The sequence below is a fragment of the Stegostoma tigrinum genome, chromosome 29, assembly GCF_030684315.1.
Source record: "Stegostoma tigrinum isolate sSteTig4 chromosome 29, sSteTig4.hap1, whole genome shotgun sequence".
NCBI lineage: Eukaryota > Metazoa > Chordata > Chondrichthyes > Orectolobiformes > Stegostomatidae > Stegostoma > Stegostoma tigrinum.
Window position 1 is genome coordinate 36,450,473 of NC_081382.1, and position 23,251 is coordinate 36,473,723.

At 44.9% G+C, this 23,251-nt stretch overlaps 1 protein-coding gene across 5 annotated transcripts in view; it reads left to right on the top strand.

Annotated features, from left to right (window-relative positions):
• LOC125465337 (ral guanine nucleotide dissociation stimulator-like) overlaps nucleotides 1-23,251 on the top strand; it is a 178,638-nt gene that overhangs the window by 106,405 nt on the left and 48,982 nt on the right. For 3 of the 5 annotated variants that reach the window (XM_048558680.2, XM_048558676.2, XM_048558675.2), the window contains exon 1: nucleotides 16,158-16,575. The exons of the other annotated variants lie outside the window; for them this stretch is intronic. In XM_048558680.2, coding sequence (XP_048414637.2) covers nucleotides 16,393-16,575 — 183 coding nt within the window. In that variant the 5' untranslated portion in view covers nucleotides 16,158-16,392. Of the gene's footprint in view, nucleotides 1-16,157; nucleotides 16,576-23,251 lie in introns of those variants that run through there. 5 annotated transcript variants of the gene reach the window in all.

A 23,251-nucleotide genomic window follows, 5' to 3' on the forward strand; every position in this document is an offset into this window, starting at 1 on the left:
AAATGGCAAACAGTGGAAGGAACATGTAAAAGCCCAAGCATCCCACCCATCTACCTCTTCAGGACTACCTTCTCCACCTGTGGCATGGTGTACAGATTTAGAACATAGAACAGTACAGCAGTGATTGGGAGGCATTGGCCTAGAGGTATTATCACTGAACTGTTAAACCAGAGACCCAGGTAATGTTCCAGTGACCCGAGTTTGAATCCTGCCATGGCAGATGGTGGAATTTGAATTCCAGAAATATCTGGAATTAAAGAGTCTAACCCATCTGGTTCACTAATGCCCTTTAGGGAAGGAAACTGCCATCCTTACCTGGCCTGGCTTACATGTAACTCCAGACCCACAGAGACGTGGTTAACTTTTAACTGCTATCAGAGCAATTAGGGATGGACAGTAAATGTTTGCCTAGTCAGCAGTGCCCCCATCGTGAATGAGTAGACCCTTTGGCCCACGTAATAGCCGCTAATAGCATTGTCGGTCAACCCCCAGCAGGAGGACCGCCACCTTCTCAAGGGCAACTAGGGACGGGCAAGAAATGCTGGCCAGCCAGCAATGCCCACATCCCAGAAATGAATAGAATGCCATTCTAAATTAATCCCATCTGCCTACACATGGATCCATATCCATCTATTTCCTGTCTGGTCAGCGTCTGTCTAAATGCCTGTTAAATCTTGCTAACATCTCTGCTTCTACCAACGTGTTCCAGGCACCTACCATCCTCTGTGTAAAAAAGCTGCTTCGCACATCTCCTTTAAACTTTCCTCCTCTCAGTTTAAACCTATTCCCCTTAGTATTTAGCATCTAGCGTTGGATTACTCAGTTGCCTCAGTACCAGAGTGGAAAGAAGCTATCCTCAGTCTTGAGGGATTGCCTGAGAAGAAAAGATGCCAAGAATCTGATTATGCCGACAGTCAATGATAAATAAACCTTTCCATTTTCATTGCTCCACCTGCATCCCTCCCATTATGAGCCAGATCTGATGTAGCTAACTCAACACAAGGGTTTGTCAGGATGATATTTAGCCGTGTTTCCAAAAGGACTCCATGGGGTCTTCATGAGGTACTCTATTCCTCAGGAGGCGGGATTGAATCCAACCCCAAGTGGCCGGGCAAAGGCATCCAGAAGATACCTGTACAAAATGAGTATCTGTGGTTTTAATGCAGTGGAAAGGTGCCCATAATTACAATTAATATTCAAATATTAATTTTGTGAAGTCTCTTGGCAATACAGAACTTGAATACTGTTGATAAGAGAGTTATTTTGCTCAAGCTTTCGCTCAGGGACAAATGCAAGAATGCCAAATTTCAAACAATCACAACAACTTATGCCACAACAATAAAGGGTAGCAATTGGTTGGCCAGTCAATTCTGATTGGCTAAAGTATTGCCATGGAGAAAGACTCCCCAAATCCGGGGTAATTCTAAAGCGGCACGAAATTTGAACGTTTTCTGTTGCTTGCAAAGAATGGGATCATACCTGTACATAGGGCATACTTCCTCAAGCAACTGTACATCAGCATGAGTGATTATCTTCAATTGGAAGTTGTCATAGTTACTAAAGCTCTCAGAATGTTCAGCAAGTGTTTCCTGATCATAGAATCACATCTAACAGTCAGCATTTTCTTTTGATCTTCAAACACAGGCTGATTTGAGTACATTATGTACTCCACCCGTTGCAAAAGACTGAACAAATAAAAAGCTTTAGTGACATTTCTCAATGAGAAATATTTCTTTCATGTTTTATGTTGCCTTTATTTGTCTTATTCCAATCTTTTGTATTGTCCCATGTGTAATGTGCTCCCAGCTACATGCTGCCCCAGCCATTTCTGTGTATGACAGGCTCCCACTTGTCTGCGATGTTATATATAAAATGGGACCTGATATCTATGATTACTGCGTTAGTGATGCTTTTAACCTTTTTCCTTTTTAAGAATGAAGTACAGAGTTGAGAGGAACACATTCATTTTCCAAGCTCTCAGCCCAGCTTTCTGGAGAATGTGGCTGTGGCATTAACAATTTTATGATTGCAATGACTGCTCACTGGGAACTGGTCTGGATTGAAGAACCAGAACCCATTTCCCTGGTGATTATTAATGTACATCAGTAACTGTGTGGTGACCTTCACTGCAATTTCAAACAAACTGAAGGTGGTGCTTCAGTCTAAACTCTGCACATGAAAAAACAAATGAGGAATTAGAAAGGAAACTTCAGATTTTGAATTGGAAATATTTTTGAAAATGTTGCATGTATCTGGTCTTGCCTGGCGGTCTTGATTTAACAGGCGCCATTAACCCACTGAATTGGCGTAAACCTCAACTTTTTGAGTATCTGCATTTATATAGCGACTTCCCTAAGCTCAGCACATGCTAAACTGCTCTGCAACCAATGAATTACTCCCATTTTAGCATTCATCACTGTTGAAATGCAGGAAATGTGGCAGTGAATTTACACACAGCAAATGGTAAAAAAAACAATTATGAGTGAGATTTCAGGTATTGTTTGAGGAATTAATGTTAGGCAGGACTCTAGTGAAAGCTCCCCTGCTGTTCTTCAGATCCTGCCAGAGGATCTTTTTAACATTTGCTTGAAAGCACAATCCGAAAGATGGCACTTCCAACAGGGCTGTACCTGTTTCAGTGCCAGGCTGGGGCATCAACATAGACTTTGTGCTGAAACAGGATTTGAATCCACAGCTTTCTGACTCAGAAGCCACAGCCTGCTGCTGTGACTCATTGTTGGCATCTGCAGTGGCAGGTGGTGAGGAATCAAGCTGAGTGTGATATCCTAGTATGCACTTTCCAGTGTGAGTCACTGGGGCAAAGAACGCTGGGCTAATATGTACTGCTTCCAGCTAAGAAACACAGAGGCCAATTACAGCAAGCCTTCCCTTTCTCCAACCTGCTCGCTCGCTCACTCACTCAGTCTCTGCAAGGAAGAAGCTGATGTTTTCCCCTTGTTCAGGGCAATCCCCCATCTTCCGCTTAGGGGATTCCCACCCTGGTATGGCAAAATATCTCCAAAATCAGTTCTAGAAACAATCTTCTGAAATGTCAATAACAAATGCATTGTCGTTAGTACATCTTACTAATCGAATAGATCCCCAGCCAAGCCAAATCCTTGTCTGCAATAAATAGAGAAAAATAATGTGTAATAGTCAATTACCAGTTCACAGTAACCGAACAAGGGAATACATGCATTTCTGTACTGCTTTTCATGACCACTGGACATCTCAGAGTACAGTACATTCTTTAATTTGCCAAGAATATTCTTTATTCATAAATATATGAAAATACATCACAAAATGTTACATTGTACAGTTTGCAATCAAATTCAACTTGTCTCCATACAGCACATTCCACTAAATGCAAATACAATGGTTTTGGTATTTACTATATTCACTTTACGGTAGGTATGCAACTAAGGGCAAAATATTTCTAATCAGAAATTACAAGAAGTGCAATAGAAATAAGCTTTTCTCCATGCACCATGTGACCACAATAGAGTTTGAATGCTGTTGATCTCCACAACATACATTCTTTGTCAGGTGCACACACTCACCCCAGGGGTTCGATAGTTTCCAGCTCCTCAATGGCCTGTTACTGATAGACAGTATACAGTGGTCTTTTCCTGTTGCGACTTTTCAGTCAAAGAAGTGTTTTTGAAGTACAGCTGCTAATGCAATGTAAAAAGCAGTGGCACCCGATTTCTGCACAGCAAGTTCCCACAAACAGCAATGCAGTAGGGACCATAGAATTCCTACAGTGAGGATGCAGGCCATTCTGCCCATTGTATCCACACCAACCCACCACCCCATGCTATCCCTGTAACCGTATATTTCCCATGGCTAACCCACCCGACCTACACATTCCTGGACACTATGGGGCAATTTAACATGGCTAGCCCACTTACCCGTAGCACCCAGATGAAGCTCACTGAGACAGAAGTGCAGACTCCACACAGGCGGGCGCCCGAGGGTGGAATCGAACCGGCCCCCCTGGCGCTGTGAGGCAGCATTGCAAACCACTGAACCACCGTGCTGCCCTTTAGTGAAAAGACTGACTCCCTCTGTGTCTTACCCCCCCCCGCCCCAGGACTGACTGACACCCCCTCAATCTCTCATCACTACCCCCTCCCCCGGGAATGCAGACTGACTGGTTCCCTCCTCTCTTCTGCAGTGGCTCCATCCCAGCCCTTGCCTCGTTGCCACCACATTGACCAGATTTTTTTAAAATTTTTGTGCCATTGGTTTGGGCACTGATTAGCCAGGTCGCTGGGAAGATTTTCTCCTGGACATAGCCACTTAGATCCACCTGAAGTCAGCAGAATGGGCTTTGGCTTCATGTCACTTTTAATGGTGGCACCTTGATGGTGTAGCATTTGGTTGATTGTGCTCGAGCCTGGGTTCTTCGAGCTGAGGCCAGCCTTCTTTGTAACTGCTAGATGATGAGCCTTATTACACAGAACATGACGTGCCAGGTGGCAAAAGGTCCAACTTCTTTGTAAAATACCAACGTGTTCATCCACATATTCATCAAACTCTTGTCAAACTCCTTCAATACCCACCTGGTGCCTTGAACCCAGAACCTTGTGATTCAGAGACAGGCATGCTATCCACTGAGGCACAAACTAACCATCCCATCCCAGTTAGAACAGCTTCAGGAGCCATACTGCTCAGAGCTGAAACAACCAGACTGCACACTGTGAGTTAATCACTGCTGATGCTGCGTGGTTCTATCTCAGTAGTTGCAGGAGAGATGCTGGTGGGTGGTTTTAGCCCCTGGCTTGGAGCTGAATGTCTAACCAAGCCAGTTATGGGCCTTGTTTATGTGAGCCACCGACAGAGCTGCTGTGTCCAGCAGTTTCTATGTGTGCGGCTGATGCGCAGTTAGATTGAATGCGAAAATCTCTGACCCTGGAATGTTTATTGATGGTGGATTTCCGTGCTGTGTACAGGATGAAGCATTATTGTTTGTTACTGGTTCAACACTTGCTCAATTCCACAGTTCCCAAGCTAATTTAAGACTGAGCTTCATTGGGCAAGGAGCTGGACTAGGGCAGCAGATTCTTGGGAACACCATCGCACTCCATTCTCCTTCAAGCCAGCTCCTTGACTTGGAAATATATCGTTAAATCGAAATCCTGGAACTCCCTCCCCTAACAGCATATGGATAGAAACAATTCAAGATGACCGCTCACCACCTCAGGGACAGTTATGGACGGGGGACACAGCTGGTTTGGCCAGCAACTGCCACATCCCGTGAGCCATTAAAGATTGCCACCTCACCATTCCCCTCAGGCACCTGTTTGGAGCAGAAAACAGCTCTACCCATCCCCACCTCCTCCTCACGAGAGTGTCTGGTGGGATATGGGCCCCTCACTCTTGAGGCTGGAGAGTCAAACACGATCGGAGTAAATAATTTATGTTTTGAGCTGCTTGGGGGAGAAGGTCAAAGAAAGTCACAGGAAAGTCAGTGAAGCAGCACGGTTTTGTGAAGATTAACCAGCCCTGTGCATTCTGTACAGCTTTACAACCTGAACAACTGGTTCACACAAGTGATAACCGAGGGGAACCTTGGTGAACCGTGAACTGTATCATGGTGAAACCACACTGAAAGAGGGACGCTAAGTTATACCGACAAAGGAGCATATGTTACAAGGGGACACTAGACAGTACAGAACAGGAAGACCCCACATGAGGGTCCTTGTCCGTAATATGTTTGTCAATCTCAGCCAGAGTAGGTGTCTGCGTGAAGTCTCATACCTGGGTCCAGTGTTCCTCAATGGACAAAGACTATTTACCAGGCATTCTCCTAGATTCTGACTTGAGATCACTGGACAGAAAAAGAAACTGAAAGGCTCTCACTTATATAGTGCTTTTCACGTCCACCGGCTATCCCAAAGCACTTTACAAGCAATGAAATAATTTTGGAGCGCAATCATTGTTGTTAATGATTACCAATTTGCACAAAGCAAACTCCTAAAAACAACAATATGATAATGCCAGATTATCTGTTGATGTTGATCGAGGGATGAATATTGGTCAGGACGCAGGGACAGGTCTCCTGCTCTTCTTTGGATTAGTGCTTTGGAGCCTGACACATCTACCTCAGGAGACACTCCCCACTCAACGTGTCGTCAAGAAGACAGCATCTCTGACCATAGAACCCTCCTTCAGTGCTGCACTGAAGTGTCAGACTGTGGATTTTTTTTGCTCAAGTTCAGTCTAGGACACTCTTGCTGGAAGTGATTGTGTATGTATTTTAGAGGAAGGTGGGACAAGGCCACAGGTCGCCTTGTGAAACCTTCCACAGTTGAGTAGCTAACCAGCCATTTATTACAATAGGTCTTAAGTATATGACCTTACAACATGACAGCTGCATGATCTTGCTTTTAAAAGACATTGACACATGCACTCATTTATAAACCATAGAGTTGCTGGATTAGTGGACCGAAACTGCTGGAGTTTTCATTTGTCGGAATGTTTCACAGAACTGTTACACCACGTCACTGTTGTTGTGCAATATCGATCCACGTGCAGTTCTCAAATCTTCAGAGAATGTGCTGTGCTAAAAATGTCTATTGACTTATACCACGTTTCATCGATACCAATGAACTGCATCTCAAGAATATCCTGAATGTTTCCATTGGGTGTTTCCTGAACATCTCAGTCACATTCTCCTCATTTCTTGTCAATGTGGGTTCTGAGGAACTTGCCAGACTGGAAAGTGATATTAATAGGTGCTCAGATAAAGGAGCCCTCAGTGTAGTCATTGGAATTAAAGATGTACAGCTTCATGTTTGTGATAGCATTGAACTCCCCTTGTCCAATTGTAGATTCTGCTCTTCTTGAGTTACCCTGTGTTTGGAGAGGGTGTTTGAGCAGTGGAACACCAGTGTGGGGCATCACGGATTGATTACATGGAGGTCACTGATGGGGGAGCACTTTCAGGTCTTGTTTCAGAATTATTCTGCCGTCTTTCTCACACTGCTTCTCGTTTGAGACTCTCCAATCGAGATGTACTGAATCGGTATTGTTCAATGTTACAGCTGTGCCCAGGGCTCTCACAGTCCACCACCTCTGCACTGCCCTAGGTACGCATTGTGCTGCTGATTCTGAATTGTACTCATACCTGCCTCAATGCAGGCATTGTCACTACCACCCTCTGGTATCTCTCACATTATAAGACCATAAGACATAGGAGTGGAAGTAAGGCCATTCGGCCCATCATGGACTCTACCTGCAAGTTAACCTTTATGGAATCCTGGACCAACACTCCCAGATCCCTTTGTACTTCAGCTTCATGAATTTTCTCACCGTTTAGAAAATAGTCCATGCCTGTATTCTTTTTTTCAAAGTGCAAAACCTCACATTAGCTCACGTTGAATTTCATCAGCCGTTTCCTGGACCACTCTCCTAAACTGTCTAAATCTTTCTGCAGCCTCCCCACCTCCTCAGTACTACCTGCCAGTCCACCTATCTTCGTATCATCGGCAAACTTTGCCAGAATGCCCCCAGTCCCTTCATCCAGATCATTGATATATAAAGTGAACAGCTGTGGCCCCAACACTGAACCCTGCGGGACACCACTTGTCGCCAGTTGCCATTCTGAAAATGAGCTTTTTATCCCAACTCTCTGCCTTCTGTCAGAGCTAATACTCAGTCCAAGCCAGTAGCTCATCTCGAATGCCATGGGCCCTCACCTTGCTCAGCAGCCTCCCATGAGGCACCTTATCAAAGGCCTTTGGAAGTCTAGATAGATAACATCCACTGGGTTTCCCTGGTCTAACATACTTGTTACCTCTTCAAAGAATTCAACAGGTTTGTCAGGCACGACCTCCCCTTACTAAATCCATGCTGACTTGTTCTAACCTGACCCTGCACTTCCAGAATTTAGAAATCTCATCCTTAACAATGGATTCTAGAATTTTACCAACAACCGAGGTTAGGCTAATCGGCCTATAATTTTACATCTCTTGTCTTGATCCTTCCTTAAACAAGAGAGTTACAACAGCAATTTTCCAGTCATCTGGAACTTTCCCTGACTCCAGTGACTTTAAAGATCACAACCAAAGCCTCCACTATTTCCTCAGCCACCTCCCTCAGAACTCTAGGATGTAGCCCATCGGGGCCAGGAGATTTATCAATTTTTAGACCTTTTAGCTTTTCTAGCACTTGCTCTTTTGTAATGCCTACCATACTCAACTCTGCCCCCGACTCTCCTTAATTGTTTGGATGCTACTCATGTCTTCCACTGTGAAGACTGATGCAAAGTACTTATTAAGCTCTTCAGCTGTTTCCTTATCTCCCATCACTAGCCTTCCAGCATCAATTTGGAGCGGCCCAATATCTACTTTTGCCTCTCATTTGTTTCTTATGTATTGAAAGAAACTTTTACTATCATTTCTAATATTACTAGCTAGCCTACCTTCATATATGATCTTCTGCTTCCTTATTGCTCTCTTTGTTATCCTCTGTTTGTTTTTGTAGCCTTCCCAATCTTCTGATTTCCCAGTGCTCTTGGCCACTTTATAGGCTCTCTCTTTTTCTTTGATATATTTCCTGACTTCCTTTGTCAGCCATGGCTGTCTAATCCCACCCCGGATAACCTTTCTTTTCTTTGGGATGAACCTCTGTACTGTGTCAATGTGAGAATTATACACCTGGACCCATTATTGGGCCATTAGTTGTTATTAAAAACCCACCTCCTTCTCAAATGCCCTTTAAGGACAGAAATCTGCCATCTTTATCTGGTCTGACCTCACAATGTGTTCACTACCCTCATCATTATCATCTCAGTCACCCAGACATATGGGCTCAGCTTTGGCCTGTATCCAACTTTACCCATCTGTCAACTTCATTGAACTATATTACGCACATATACACACCCACACACACAGACACACCCACACACGCAGACACACCCACAAACACACACACACACACACACACACATACAAACATAGACACACCCATGCATACAAGCACACATGTACACATACATATGTACTCAACATGTACACATGTGTACACACATACACACACGTAAACACAAACATGTATACATGCATGTATACACACATATACATGCACACAAACAATAGACATGCTCACACACATACATACATGTGTCCACATATATGTATCACTACTGTGCTCTCCCATTGTCTCCAAGCACCATCATCCCCATTGTCTTTAAAGGCCATTAGTGGATTGACTTCAAATTTGGCATCCTTTGTTTTCAGTTCTCTCCATGGCATTGCCCATTTTGAGTTCCTCACCAGCTGGCTTGCTCTCAGCCGTCCACTCCATCTGATTCAGGTATCCATTCATCGCTGTTCCTTTCAAACTCTACCCAGATCCACTTGCTCAGCCACTGTGTTTCTGTTCTCTGGAACTTGCTGCTGAATTCTATCTATCTGTGAGGTTCTTGAGTAGATTTGTAGCTCGGGTTGTGGAAGCTGTGATTGGTTTGCTCACTGAGCTGGTTCATTACTTCCATTATCCTGCTGGGTAACATCGTCAACTGCACTGATGATGTTACCCAGCAAGGTAATGGAACGTCTGCAAAGTAATGAACCAGCTCGGCGAGCGAACCAACCAAAGCTTCCTTCTATCTCTTCCCTCTCCTCCCCTGCTTTCACAAACCTCTCCCAAACTGGCTTGCACTGTTTGCCAGCAGGGACCTATCTCCTTTGTACCGTACACAGCTTAGAGAGATGTGTTGAGCAGAATTGAAAGTTCCTGTGGTTGTTGCAAGTGACAGGAAACCAATTTGGTTTAAGTGTAGTTTTCAGGTTTGGCAATAGTTCACTACAAATGAACTGCTGTAACGAGATTGAACGGATGTAAAATGGGTCTGTAGGAACAGTGGAATTGTAACAGCATTCCATGTTCCCAGATTACATTTGGATCGCCTTCGATTCTGGTGTCAAACACAGTCTTCCATTGGGTCCCATCCATCAGGATCTTGTGAATTGCGGAATGGTCAAAAATGGAGACCAACCTTGGGTTTCCTTTCCTTTCTGGCAGATATTTTCATGGCTAGGATGGATGGACTTTTGAACAGCAAAGGGATTAAGGTTTGTGGTGAGTGGGCAGGTCATGAAAAGATCAGCCATGATTTTATTGAATGGCAGAGCAGGCTTAAGGGGCCAGATGGCCTATTCCTGCTGCTGTTTCTTACGTTCATATATGTTCACGCACAGTTGCAGTACCCTGTTTCTGAATGGTTTTAGGCTTGGGGAAGGGGAGGGGTGCCTGAGAGAGAATAAGATGGGATAGAGGTATTGGCAGGGGTGTGCCATTTGTTGTGCCTGCTGATAATCATTGGTCAGACACATTCACTTGGGTGAGATAAGTGGGTACTTACAGTGCTGTGCAAGACTGAGACTGTTCTCCTTGGAGATAGCAAGAAGGCTGGGAAGCCATTTCAGATCAAGATGTTCAAAATCACCAGGGATCTAAACTGAGTAGACAGGGGCAAACTGTTCCCATTAGTGGAAAGATCAAGATCCAGAGGATACCAATTAACAAAAGCAACATGGGGGAAAGTGTTTTCATGCAACATGGCATTAAGCTTTGAAATGCATTGTCTGAGACGCTGGTGCAAAGCATTCTAAGGGAAATTAGCTGGCAGAGTGACACCAAATGAAATGCTGATTTGGGGACTGGTACGGGCACAACAGGCCGAATAGCCTCTCGTGTTGTAACAGTGCTGTGATTCTGTGAATTGTGCTAACTGATAGACTGTGCAAAGCACGACATGGGTGTGGTCCCAGCCTGTCCAGAGAACTGATCCCAGCCTCTGTGTCACCAGGGGTGGCTCAGTGGATAGCACTGCTGCCTCACAGCGCCAGGGACCTGAGTTTGATTCCTCTCTCGTGTGACTGTCTGTGTGGAGTTTTCACATTCTCCTCATGTCTGTGTGGCTTGACTCTGGTTTCTTCCCACAGTCCAATGGTGCACAGGTGAGGGTGGATTGGCCAGGCTAAATTGCCCCATAGTGTCCAGGAATGTGCAAGCTAGGTGGGTTAGCCATGGGAAATGCAGGGATAGGGTCTGGTTTTGTGGGGTGCTGTTCTGGTTCGAATGCTGTTCAGAAGGTCAGTGCGGGCCAAGGTCAGTGCGGGCCAAATGGCCTGCTTCCACACAGTAGGGATTCTGTGATTCTAAAGGATGAGAAAATTGGCTTTAATTTCCCCAAGCAAAATGACTAGGCTGGATGGTCTCTCTGGATCCCTGTGTAGTGCAGCTGAGGGCAAATTTCAGGTGACAGCAGAACCAAACCAGGCTTGTGCACTCCAAGTTCTGTTGGGGTGATGCATTGGAGCTGTGTTGACTTGAACCTCTGAGATGCCTTGCTCGGATTCACTGCCATCAATCCTTCTCATTCTGGGTTACCAATGCGATATGGGCAACAAAGCATCCATGAAGTCTTCAGCAGAATATTTCATAAAGGTTTATTACTTTGTACTTACAATGTCTGAGATACATGACGGTTTCCCAAGGGATCAGTTCTTTCCATCCTGCTGGGTAGAGTTTATCTCAGGATATCAGTTAACCCAGCCAGGTACAGGCAGCCTTATATATAAAACAACAACAACAGAAGTTGCTTGAAAAGCTCAGCAGGTCTGGCAGCATCTGTGAAGGAAAAAACAGTTAACGTTTCAGGTTCAGTGACCCTTCTGCAGAGGTAGGATTGTGTGTTGCCCTTCCAGGCTTGCCTATAGGATCATATAGAATCATATAGCTCACAAGGAGGCCATTCACCCCATCTCACCTGGACTGACTACTCAACTGATCCAATTTCCCCTTGATCCTGCAAACAGTTCCTTTTTCAAGGGGGAAGCCACGTGCTGTCTCTGCCTTAGGGCGGCTGGTCAGACACACATAGGTTGTTTTGGATCATTGACCCAGTCAATGAACACGGGGTGGGTTTGTGGAGGTGAAGAGAGAGAGAAGGGGGGTAAAAATACTCACGAACCCCCCCAACACCCCTCCCCCCACAACCAGCCAACCCTACAGTGAATGATAGCTATTTCTCAAGAGCATTGTCACTGCTGTGCTGTCGAAAAAGCAGCAGCCAAGTTGTGCACAGCAAGATCCCACAAGGAACTGAGGGATATTTGACAAATTTGAGGCAATTTTCCCCTACCAGATCTCCTTTCAAAACAGGATCCTGCACACTCATGTGAGCAGGTGATGGAGGCTTTGGTTTTTAAGTCTGCTGAGAGAGTGCGCCTCCCCCCCCCACCGCAGACTCCCTCAGTGTGGCATCTCCGTGCCACCAACTGATTCTATTGTTCTACCCTCTCAAGGAATTATTGCAATATTTATCTCTCCACTAATACCACAAAAACAGGACCAACTGACCTTTTGCCTCACACTGTTCATGGGATCTTGCTGTGCGTAAACTGGCTGCCATGTTTCCTACATTTCAGAATTACCTCATTGGCTGTCAGGTGCTTTACGACATCATCAGGTCATGAAAGACATTATATAAATGCAATTTCTTTATTTACTAGCTTCCTCGTACCACCTCCCAGCTGAGAAAGTGACATTTTATAATCGCAGTTGCTGAGTATATTCAAGAAGCAGCTCGACAAATTCTTGAATATATAGAATGAGGGTCATGCATGAAAATGAAGTTGAAGTCAAAGATCAGTCGTGATTTTGTTGAATTGATGGAACTGGTCCTAAAGGACAAATGACCCACTTCAGCTCCTGTTTATTTAGTTCTTCGGCTTGAAGGGAATGTTGTTCTGGAGCTGACCATAGGGGGCAGCAAAAAGCCCAAAATAACATTGTGCATTTATAAAGCAACCTCATAGCAGACGGATTGAGGATGGAAACTCCATGAACATCACATTCTGTTAACACATCAGGTTTATGTGAGGAAAAGGAAGAGATTCTGAAATGAAATTAAGAGGCTCCCTTTCAGCTTCAGTCATAGAGTCATACAGCATAGCAACAGACCCTCTAATCCAACCAGTCCACGCCAACCATTTTCTCAGACTAAACAAGTCCCACCTGCCTATGCTTGGTGCATACCCCTCCAAACCCTTCCTATAAATTTATCCAAATGTCTTTTAAATGTTGTGTCTGTACCTGCATCCACCACTTCCTCTCGGAGTTCATCCCACACATGAGCTACTCTCTGTGTAAAAATGTTGCCCCTCACATGCTTTATAAATTTTTCTCCTCTTGCCAATAAAAATATGTCCCCTAGTTATGATCTCCCCCACCCTGGGGAAAAGACCCTTGTCATTCACCTTATCTATGCCCGCCGTGATTTTATAAAACTCAGTAAGGTCACCCCTCAACCTCCTATGTACCAATGGAAAAATGTCCCAGCTTATCCAGCCTATCTTTATAACTCAGACCTTCCATTCCCAGCAACATTCTGGTAAACCTTTTCCGAACCCCCTTCAGTTTGATGATATCCTTCCTGTAGCAACCCTCGTAGCTGTCTGTTCCTCAGCACCTCATCAGGCGTCGAGTTTTGTATCTGTCGAGTTTTTTTAAAAACATATTGGTTCTGCTGCTGTCTCCAGACATTTGGCAGCATTTTCACCTGCTTGGCAGATGACACTGGACTGGGTTTGTATCAAGGATGGACTGAAGACGCTAAAGCGACCCTCTGGACTATGCCAGTCAGCATTTGTAGCAATTTTCCAGTACAGAATTGCTTGAAGTACACAGCTCTAGAAACTGTCAAGGAAGCTAGTACAGTTTGGATTCCAGAGTAGTTGGAGCAGCAAATGTTGTCATATTTAAAGTAAAAACAGAACTCTTGCATTAGCATGGAGTTTTTCATAGCTAACAGATGTCCCAAAGTACTTTACAGCCAATTTTTTTTTAAGTGTAGTGTCTGCTGTAATATAGAAAACATGGCAGCTTTTTTGGACCCAGCAAATTCCCATAAAGAGCAATGTAATTAATAATGTAATCACAAAAGGGAGGTGATTGTGTAGTGGTTTCTCCTCATGGATTAATAATCTAGGATTCTAGTCTTAATGCAGAGACAAAAAAAAACTGCAGATGCTGAAATCCAAAGCAGACAAACAGGAGGCTGGAAGAGCACAGTAGCATCTAAAGGAAAGGAGCAGTCAACGTTTCAGGTATTAACCTCATTTAGGCCGGTCCTGAAGAAGGGAAATACCCGAAACATTGACAGCTCCTTCCCTCCAGATTCTTCCTGGCCTGCTGTGCTCTTCCAGCCTCCTGTTTGTCGATCCAAGTCTTAATGTGCTGGTTTAAATCCGATTATGAATTTAAATCCAGTAAAATCTGATCATGTGACTGTTATTATAAAAGCCTGCTTGGTTCACTTTAGGGAAGGAAATCTGCCATCTTTATCTGGCCAGACCCATAAGTGACTCCAGACCAACAGCAGTGTGATTAACATTGATGGGCAATAAATGTGTTAGTGATACCCACATCCATGGAAATATAAAGTGCTTTTGTGATGTTGATTGAGGGATAAATATTGTTCACTGCTCTGGAGTTAAATGCCCTGCCCTTCTTCATGATAATGCCATGGGATCTTTTACATCTCCCTGAGCAAGTAGGTGAGGACTCAGATCCATGTCCTGGCTGAAGACAGCGCTGCCAATAGTGTAGCACTCCCTCAGTGGATTGTTGTACTCAAATACTGGAGTGGGGTTTATTCCCAGGACCCCGTAATTCAGAGGTAAGTGGGCTACCTGCTAAACCAATATTCAACTCCGTGTATATCTAGGCACCTGAGTAACTTCTCTGTGTAATTTACCCTTTATTTGTTTATGGAGCACAGTTGTTGCTGGCAGGGTCAACATTTTATTGCCCTCAAGAAGTTGCCTTCTTAAAACTTTTGCAGTCCCCACAGTGTAGCTGCAGTCACAACAGAACATTAGCCATTCTTTCAAAGGGAATAGAGTATGAAAGTAGAGATAATGGGAACTGCAGATGCTGGAGAATCCAAGATAACAAAGTGTGGAGCTGGATGAACACAGAAGGCCAATGCTGCTGAGATGCTGCTTGGCCTGCTTTGTTCATCCAGCTCCACACTTTGTTACCAGAGTTTGGAGGTAGGGAGGCTTTGCTGAAAGTATACAGGGCACTAGTGAGAACACATCTGAAATTCTGTGAATAATTTTAAGCCCTCTTGCAGGAAAGATGTCATGACATTGGAGACAATCCAGATAGGATTCACTAGGCTTATACCAGGTATGTCTTAAGAGGGGAGGTTGAGTCGCTTGGGTCTGTATTCATTGGAGTTCAGAAGAATAAATGGTAACCTTATTGAAACATACAAAATTCTTACAGGGCTTGTCAGGGTAGACGTGAAGAGATTATATACCCTTATGAGAGAATCTAGGACCAGAGGGCATAATGTCAGAATAAAAGATCACCCATTTAACACAGAAATGAGGAGGAATTTCTTCTCTGAATCAGTGGAGTTCTTTACCATAGAAGGCTGTCGAAGCTGGGGTGTTAAGATAATTCAAGGTTCAGATAGATTTTTAATCAGCAAGGGAATCAAAGGTTACAGCAGGAGAGTGGCGTTTGAGGGAATAGAGGGATATGGATCCTGTAAGTGAAGGCAGTTTTATTACAGAAGGGCAAAATGTATCAGTGCAGGCTTGGAAGCTGAAGGTACTGTTCCTGTGCTGTATTAATGATCAGATTAGCTATGATTTCATTGAATGGTAGAGCAGATGGGCTGAATGGCCTAGTTCTGTACTGAAAACAAAAACAAATTTCTGGAAATCACAGTGGATCAGGCAGCATTCTGTGGAGGGAGAGAGCGCTTCAGATGATTCTGCATCAGAGTTCTGATGCTGCCTACCCTGCTGTGATTCCCAGCTTATTCTTGTTAGTCAGCTAATTGCCAGCATCTGCAGCAATCTGCTGCTGCATCGGGCCGACTTGTTTTCTTGCCTGTGACGATCAGTGCGTCTTTGACGAAGAAACCCACAGGGCTCCATCGAGTGCATGAACTTCGCAGCATCTGCCTTAGTTTCGATGAGGACGGGGTTATGTTTGTGGACTCAATCCAGTCCGGCGCTCTGTGAAACTCCGGTCCGGAGTTGGGAGGTTGCACAGCACTGACATCATGGTCCTGCCTCTCCTGGGCAGGGTGTTATCGCAGTGACTCCCTACCACATCTCATTTCGGGCTGGAAGCCGCGCTGCAGTGTATTTCGGACAGGGGGCCAGGAGATGGAGTCGTGCCTTCCCTTGTAATAAAAGGCTGGGGGCAGCCTAGCGCTGTGGTACAAGCTGTCAGCGCCCCCCCCCCCCCCTCTCCAGCCCCCGGGGCTGGAGAATGTCTCTCTCACCAGCGATTTAAACCAGAAAACTCTGAGTGAGTGAGTGAGAGGGCTCCGAGAGAAACCAGACTTCGCCCATGGTCCGCCTGATGTGGCCGGAGCTGCACAATGAGTGCGCGGCCAGCGGGCACAAGATGTTTGACGGCTCCCGGCGCCTGAAGCAGATCTGGGACGGCGTGAGGCTCGAAGTGACGGGAGATGCCAGCTCTGTGGTTCTGAACAGCTTCACCCAACTGGACCCCGACCTGCCCCTCACCGAGGTACACTTTCTACCCTCCCTCAACCCGCACCCCCCCCCCCACGACCAAAAAAACAAAAACTTTATCACACAAAGATGCTGGAGTGCGAAACAAACAAATCAGAAATTGTTGGAGAAACTCAGCAGGTCTGGCAGTGTCTGTGGGTGAGGAAGGCAGGGTTTAATTGCTGGAGAAGCTCAGCAGGTCTGGCAGTGTCTGTGGGTGAGGAAGGCAGGGTTTAATTGCTGGAGAAGCTCAGCAGGTCTGGCAGTGTCTGTGGGTGAGGAAGGCAGGGTTTAATTGCTGGAGAAGCTCAGCAGGTCTGGCAGTGTCTGTGGGTGAGGAAGGCAGGGTTTAATTGCTGGAGAAGCTCAGCAGGTCTGGCAGTGTCTGTGGGTGAGGAAGGCAGGGTTTAATTGCTGGAGAAGCTCAGCAGGTCTGGCAGTGTCTGTGGGTGAGGAAGGCAGGGTTTAATTGCTGGAGAAGCTCAGTAGGTCTGGCAGCACCTGTGGAGAGAAATCAGTTAAAGTTTTGGGTCCAGTAGATTTGGAACGTTAACTCTGATTTCTCTCCAGAGATCGCTGCAAAAGCTCCGCAGGTCCAGCAGCAATCTCTGTATTTGTATCTGATTTGCTGCATCAGCAGTTCTTTCGGTTTTTAACAGAATTCAATTGCTGGAAAATTTCAGCAAGTCTGGGCAGTGTATAAAGAGAGAGAGAGAGCGAAAGCAGACCTAATGTTTTCTGAGCTCGATGACCCTTTTTCAAGAACTGGAGTCAAAACATTAACCCTGCTTTCTCTCTTCACATGCTGCCAGACCTGCTGGGTTTCTCCAGCATTCTCTGTTTATTTTTGTTTGTTACAGTTCTTTCTTACTTTCTGGTAAGGAAACATCTCGCTTTCTCTCTCACCCAGCTCTGCAGTTGCTATGGAGATGTTACTGATTGCTGCACTGTTTTGCTGATGAGATGATATTTTGCCTGTGGGATATGAGGCATAGTAATAGCACTCTGTTATTGCTGTATGTACCGTCCCATGTTTAACTTTGCCCTCTGTAATCCTGAACGCAGTTGTGTGATTTTAAAATGAATTGCTGTGGGTGCTGGAGAAATCAGACCACAGTCGGAATGCTCACTCCGTTTCTCTGTCCACGGGTGCTGCTGAATTTTTCCAGCACTGTCTGTTTTGTTTATTTTTCATGTTTTGTTTTGAACAAGCACGAGAATGGGGCTTGGGAGGGGTCTAGCAAACACACTGGAGGAACTCAGTGGGTCTGGAGAGAGAGAGAAACAGAGTTAACACTTTGTGTTTTCTTCAGACTGTTCTGGCTGTTTCAAGTTTCCAGTGTCCGCAGTACTTTGCGTTTATTATAAGGGGGTGGGAGTAGTTGTGAGGACATGACCCATATTTGAACCCCCACACAGACACACACGTTACCACTTTGCTCCAGATTGAACATATCATATTCTCAAAAGGGAATGATTCATATACATCAAACACCGTGTGGTGTTATTTTTGCCTCACCTCATAGAATAATTATTTCTGAAGTGCAGGGATTTATACGCATTCTGCAGTAAAAGGAGCTTTTGACCTCTGAGTGTATCGAAATCATAAATCCGTTTATAGGGAAATGTTTTATGGTATTGCAGCAGCATTTACTGTCACCCAGGGCCTCTTCTGACATCTCAGATGATGGGTAGTGAGGAGACAATTAGATCTAACTCGCTCAGCCAGGAGTCCTGCACTGTTGAGCTGAGTGTGGAACTGGCAGCATCTGAGCCAGAGGGTTAGACTTTTAACCTTGATTCACAACTAACACCCGAGATCTCAAACTGTCCTTGAGTGTCTGGGAATGTGTGGGGCGTCTGCACTTTTTTTAAAAAACATATATGGCATGACATATATGGAAACATTCACTGCGGTTTTCTGCCTTTGTACTTAGTGAGGAGAAAAATGCTTCAAAACATAATCTCGTGTTGTCTCCAAATCTCATATGTTGAGTCTGTTGGAGGTTAACATCAGGGCTGCGCATCCTGCAGCCTTAGCCAGTTTTATTTAGTTAATGGCCTTTGAAGATTTCATGGTCTTCTAGGAGCAAAGGAGAACGAATTAGGCTATTCAGCCCCTCAAGCCTGTTCCTCATTCTAGATCCACAGAATCCCTACAGTGCGGAAGCAGGCCATTCGGCCCATCTTGTCCACACTGATCTTTCAAAGAGCTTCCCACACCAGACCCAGATCGTGGCTGATCATCTACCTCAACATCATATTCCTACGATATCCCCATATCTACAGATATAGTTAGTAACCAGAAATTGCCCACCCCTAATTGCCCTCAAACTGAGTCAGAGGTCACATGAAAGTCACCCACATCACTGTGGGTCTGCAGTCACATTAGGCCAGACCAGGTAAGGATGGCAGATTTCCTTCCCTGAAGGACATTAATGAACCAGATGGGTTTATAACAGTAATTGATATCAGTTGTTACAGTCACAACAACTGAGACTAACACTACATTTCACATTTAAACTGAATTTAATACAGTCACTTGTCATTATGGGATGTGAACTCATGTCAGCACAGCATTAGCTTAAGCCTCTGGATTTCTAGTCCAGTAACATTACCACATTACTAACTAAACACATTACTGCCCTGGCGATGAGTGTAGGGCTATATATAAAATATATATTGTGTGTGTGTGTGTGTCTGTCTATGTACATGTAATCAACTTTTACAGGTACGGGCTTCTGATGTGATTGCAAAAACATCACCTTCTCAACTCATCATATTATTTAAAAAGTTCTTGTCAGTTTGGTTAAATATTCTAGTCAGGTGCTGTCAGATGTCTTGGGTGACATTTTTACCATGGGACTAAATTTGAAAATGCATTGCAAAACCCAATCTTAACAAATACAAGATCCCTCAGCCACTGTGCAACATAACCCATTCATATCATGTCTTTTATAATCGCCCTCTTTACCTCCTCCTTGCTTGGTGTCCATATCTCTTCCCATAGAAATGCCTTGGGATGTGCCAGTGTATATATCAATGCTGTTTGGATAATCCCCATCCCCTTGTGTCTCTCAATCTTTGTAAACTCTTCCAACCCATTGAGAACTCTACACCCCTCCAATTCTGGCCCCTGGCCTGTTTCCAATTCCAATATTTTCTCGACTAAAGGGGACTCTGGATTCTGCTGCTTGGACACTGAGGTGTGAAATTCTATTATGACATTTCTCTGCCTCTTTTTTTATCCTTCTTTAAGCTGTCTGGAACCTGCTTGTGGCAAAGTTTTTGTCACCTATCCCTAATAACTCTTGGTTTGCTGTCCGTTGTCTTTAATCAGATTCAATTCTTGCAGAGTGAGTGGGTCAATAGGAATTGACTGTACGAATACAAGAATATGTTGTTGTGTTCATGTGATCCCAAATGCAGGTGAATAATTATAGAACAGCACTCCACTCAGGGAGACCATTCCGCTCATTGAGCGAATACTTGTTCTTTGGTGGATCTATACAATCAGCTCCATTCTTTCCTTCTGAACTTACGTTTTTCACCTTTTATAAGTTCACATTCAATTGCTTCTTATTGAATCTGTTCCTACCATCGTCTCCAACAGTGTTTTAAAGCTCCTTAAAAGATTAGCAGGCAACCTTGTAGCTGTTCCTAGTCAGCTCGCTATCGAGCGTGCACTTTAATTCTCTGTTTATAGATTTCGTTAGTTGGGGCCACAGGAATTGTTTTTATTTCATGTGTTTTTATTTTTCCTCAAATGGGCCATTGTCTTCAGAGGTAAGGTTGACAGGCAACTCCTTGACAAGCAGCCAACACATTCGAGAGGTTCCCATTTTCCTCTTCCCAACTGGATGGCACAGTGGCTCAGTGGTTAGCACTGCAGCCTCACAGCACCAGGGACCCGGGCTCAGTTCCACCCTCGGGTGACTGTTTGTGCAGAGTTTGCACAGTCTCCCCGTGTCTGTGCAGGTTTCCCCCCACAGTCCAAAGATGTGCAGGTTAGATGGATTGGCCGTGCTAAGTTGCCCCATAGTGTCCAGGGACATGTAAGTGAATTAGCCATGAGAAATGTAAGGTTTCAGGGATAGGGTAGGGAGGTGGGTCTGGGTGAGAGGGTCATTTGTTAGGAGGGTCAGTGTGGATTCGATGGGTCGAATGGCCTGGTCCCACACTGCAGGGATTCTACAACTCTAATTTCTTTTTCTGAGAATGCTGGTGCCTCTAGCCAGGCCTCATTGCCCAACCTCGTCTTCCAGCGTGGATTTTTCCCTTCTCTACGTGACCCCTGTTCCTCTTCGGAGTAGCTTCGGGAGATGTTTTGCCTCCACCTGTGAGAGCAGACGTCTCATTCGAAGGACAGCACCTCTGAGACTGCAGCTGCTCCTTGGTACTGCCCTTGATCTTTCAGCTCAAGCCCTGGAGCGAGCTTTGAGATTCGGGGAATTGCACAAATGGAAAGACCAGTCTTGTGTTTTTTTTCCCCCCCTTTACCGTCTTGGCTGTGGGAATGTACAGATATGTAATCTTCAGCACAGATGTTTTATTGTGTGTTTTTCTACTTTGCCCAAGGACACTCATGTTAAAAATATAATGACTAAAAGGAAGCCACAATACTGGGAAACTAAACTGCAGCCACCTTCAACAAAATGAATATTGGCAGCAAATGCAGGAAGGTTTTCTCTTTCAAAGAATCTTCCTTGTGTGGTAGTGAGGAAGGAGTTCTCTAGAATTGCTGTTCTGTGCATCAGTCAGTGTTGACTGCCTTACTACTGAAAGGCACACAGAGCATCGGGTCCTCTCGCCTTTTCCCGCTCTCTGAAGCCTGGCCAGGGCAATTTGTTCACTCTTAGTTGGTTTGCAGCACTCGGTTAGTGGAGATTGACAGGCTGCTCGGCTCTGGGGGGTGGGGTGGGGTGTTAGATTGTAGCTAAGCTCCATCCTGCCCTTGTTGACCATCTGGGATTGTGGAGTTTGGTAGCTGTTTTGCCCAAGCCTATCCCAGGTCACTGGTCGGGTTGTGATGTTCGCCATGTCCAAATGAACCAATGAAAACTTGTGGTGAAACCGGGGAACTTCCTGTATTGTTCACTGACCTGAATTTACCAAACCGTCAATTAGGGGTTTGAGTTTTGTGACAACCACAGGGTGTGAAATTCTTTATATAATTGCTAGTTTTTTCTTTCTCTGTGTCTTTGCTCCAATCTCTTCCCATTTCTTTCCCCTCACTGTGTTCTTTTTTTCTCCTTCCTTCCCTTCTCATTCTTTGTTTCTCTCTTCTCTCCTTTTCACTTCTCTCTCTTTTTTTAGTCTTTTTTGGATTTTCCGTTCTTGTTTCCTTTGTTCTCTTTCTCACTTTCTTGTTCTAACATTGAACCATTTCGGTGGCGAGAGCAGGCCTGAGAGTGGAACTTTTCAGTTGGACCGGTCCCATCATTTCCAAAAGTTGCTGCTTTTTCCCTCTGGACCATAACCAAGATTTAGAAGGGCAGCGCAGAAACACTTTTACAATTGCGTCTGTGTTCAAGGATGAGAATGATGTCAAAACAAGGTCCCAAGTGCACACTCTGGACATGAAAGAATCCACGATATTATCCTGAAGGAGAGCAGGGAAGTTCTGTCCATTGTCTGGTACGGTACAGTACATATCCTCAAATAGCACCAATTTTTAAAAAATAATAACCACAGTGAGATAATGATCGGATGATTGTGGGATCTTGCTGTGCAAGAAAAAATTTACTTGCACTTCAAAGGCAGCTGCAAAGTTCTCGGGACATCCGGAGGTCGGTAAGGCTGCTCCCGAAATCCTAGTTCAGGTTTCCCACTTTGGCACAAATAATTCCATGAATATAGGTGCCAAGGTTAATTCTGTTGCAGCTGGCACTCTGAATGAGGAAAGAGGAACAGTTTCCTCCACAGTGCACTCCAGGAGGCCCATCTTGGATCATCCACACAATTGGAAGAGCGTGCAAAAATAGGTCAGGCAGCCCGTCGCGCCTGCACCGTCTTTCTTGGATGAGAAACCCAGCTGCTGATCATCCTCCTAATTTTCCTCCCTCTCACTCTAGAAATTCCTGGTGCTCAGCTCAACATCCGTTTGCACAGTGGAAGGCAGAGATCTCACTGTCTAATTGAATTTAGATTCTGCCAGCTGCTTGCTGAGATTTGAACCCATCTCCCCAGAGCATTACCCGAAGTCTTTCGTTGTCCAGCGCAATGTTATTACCACGACACCACTCCCTCCCCAGCCAGCTCAGCCATATCAGCTTGCCAAGATAGCCGTGTTTACGTGAGGAGCATTAGTGCAGTGAGGCGACAAGTGAGTGGGAAAAGGATTTGTTATAGTCATTATCAAGAGGACTCGTGTACACTTAATCACCAGTAATTTTAGCTTACAAGGTCTTTTACTAAAAATGACACCACTCCTTCAAAAGGATATTTACAGGACCTTCAGGGCCTGCTGAACAATGAGATGTGTGTGTGTGCCAATATGAACCTTGACCCTCCCAACCAAAGGGAACTTACTCTGCTCTTCCTCTCTCTGTAATCAGCAAAATGTTGACGACAAGCCAGATTTTGCCTGCAGTTAACAAACACACTGTTACTGTTGAACTGGAAAGGAAATGACTGGAATCTGCATGGACATAATGGGCTAGAGCAAGTGAACTGGCTTCTCTAATAGCACA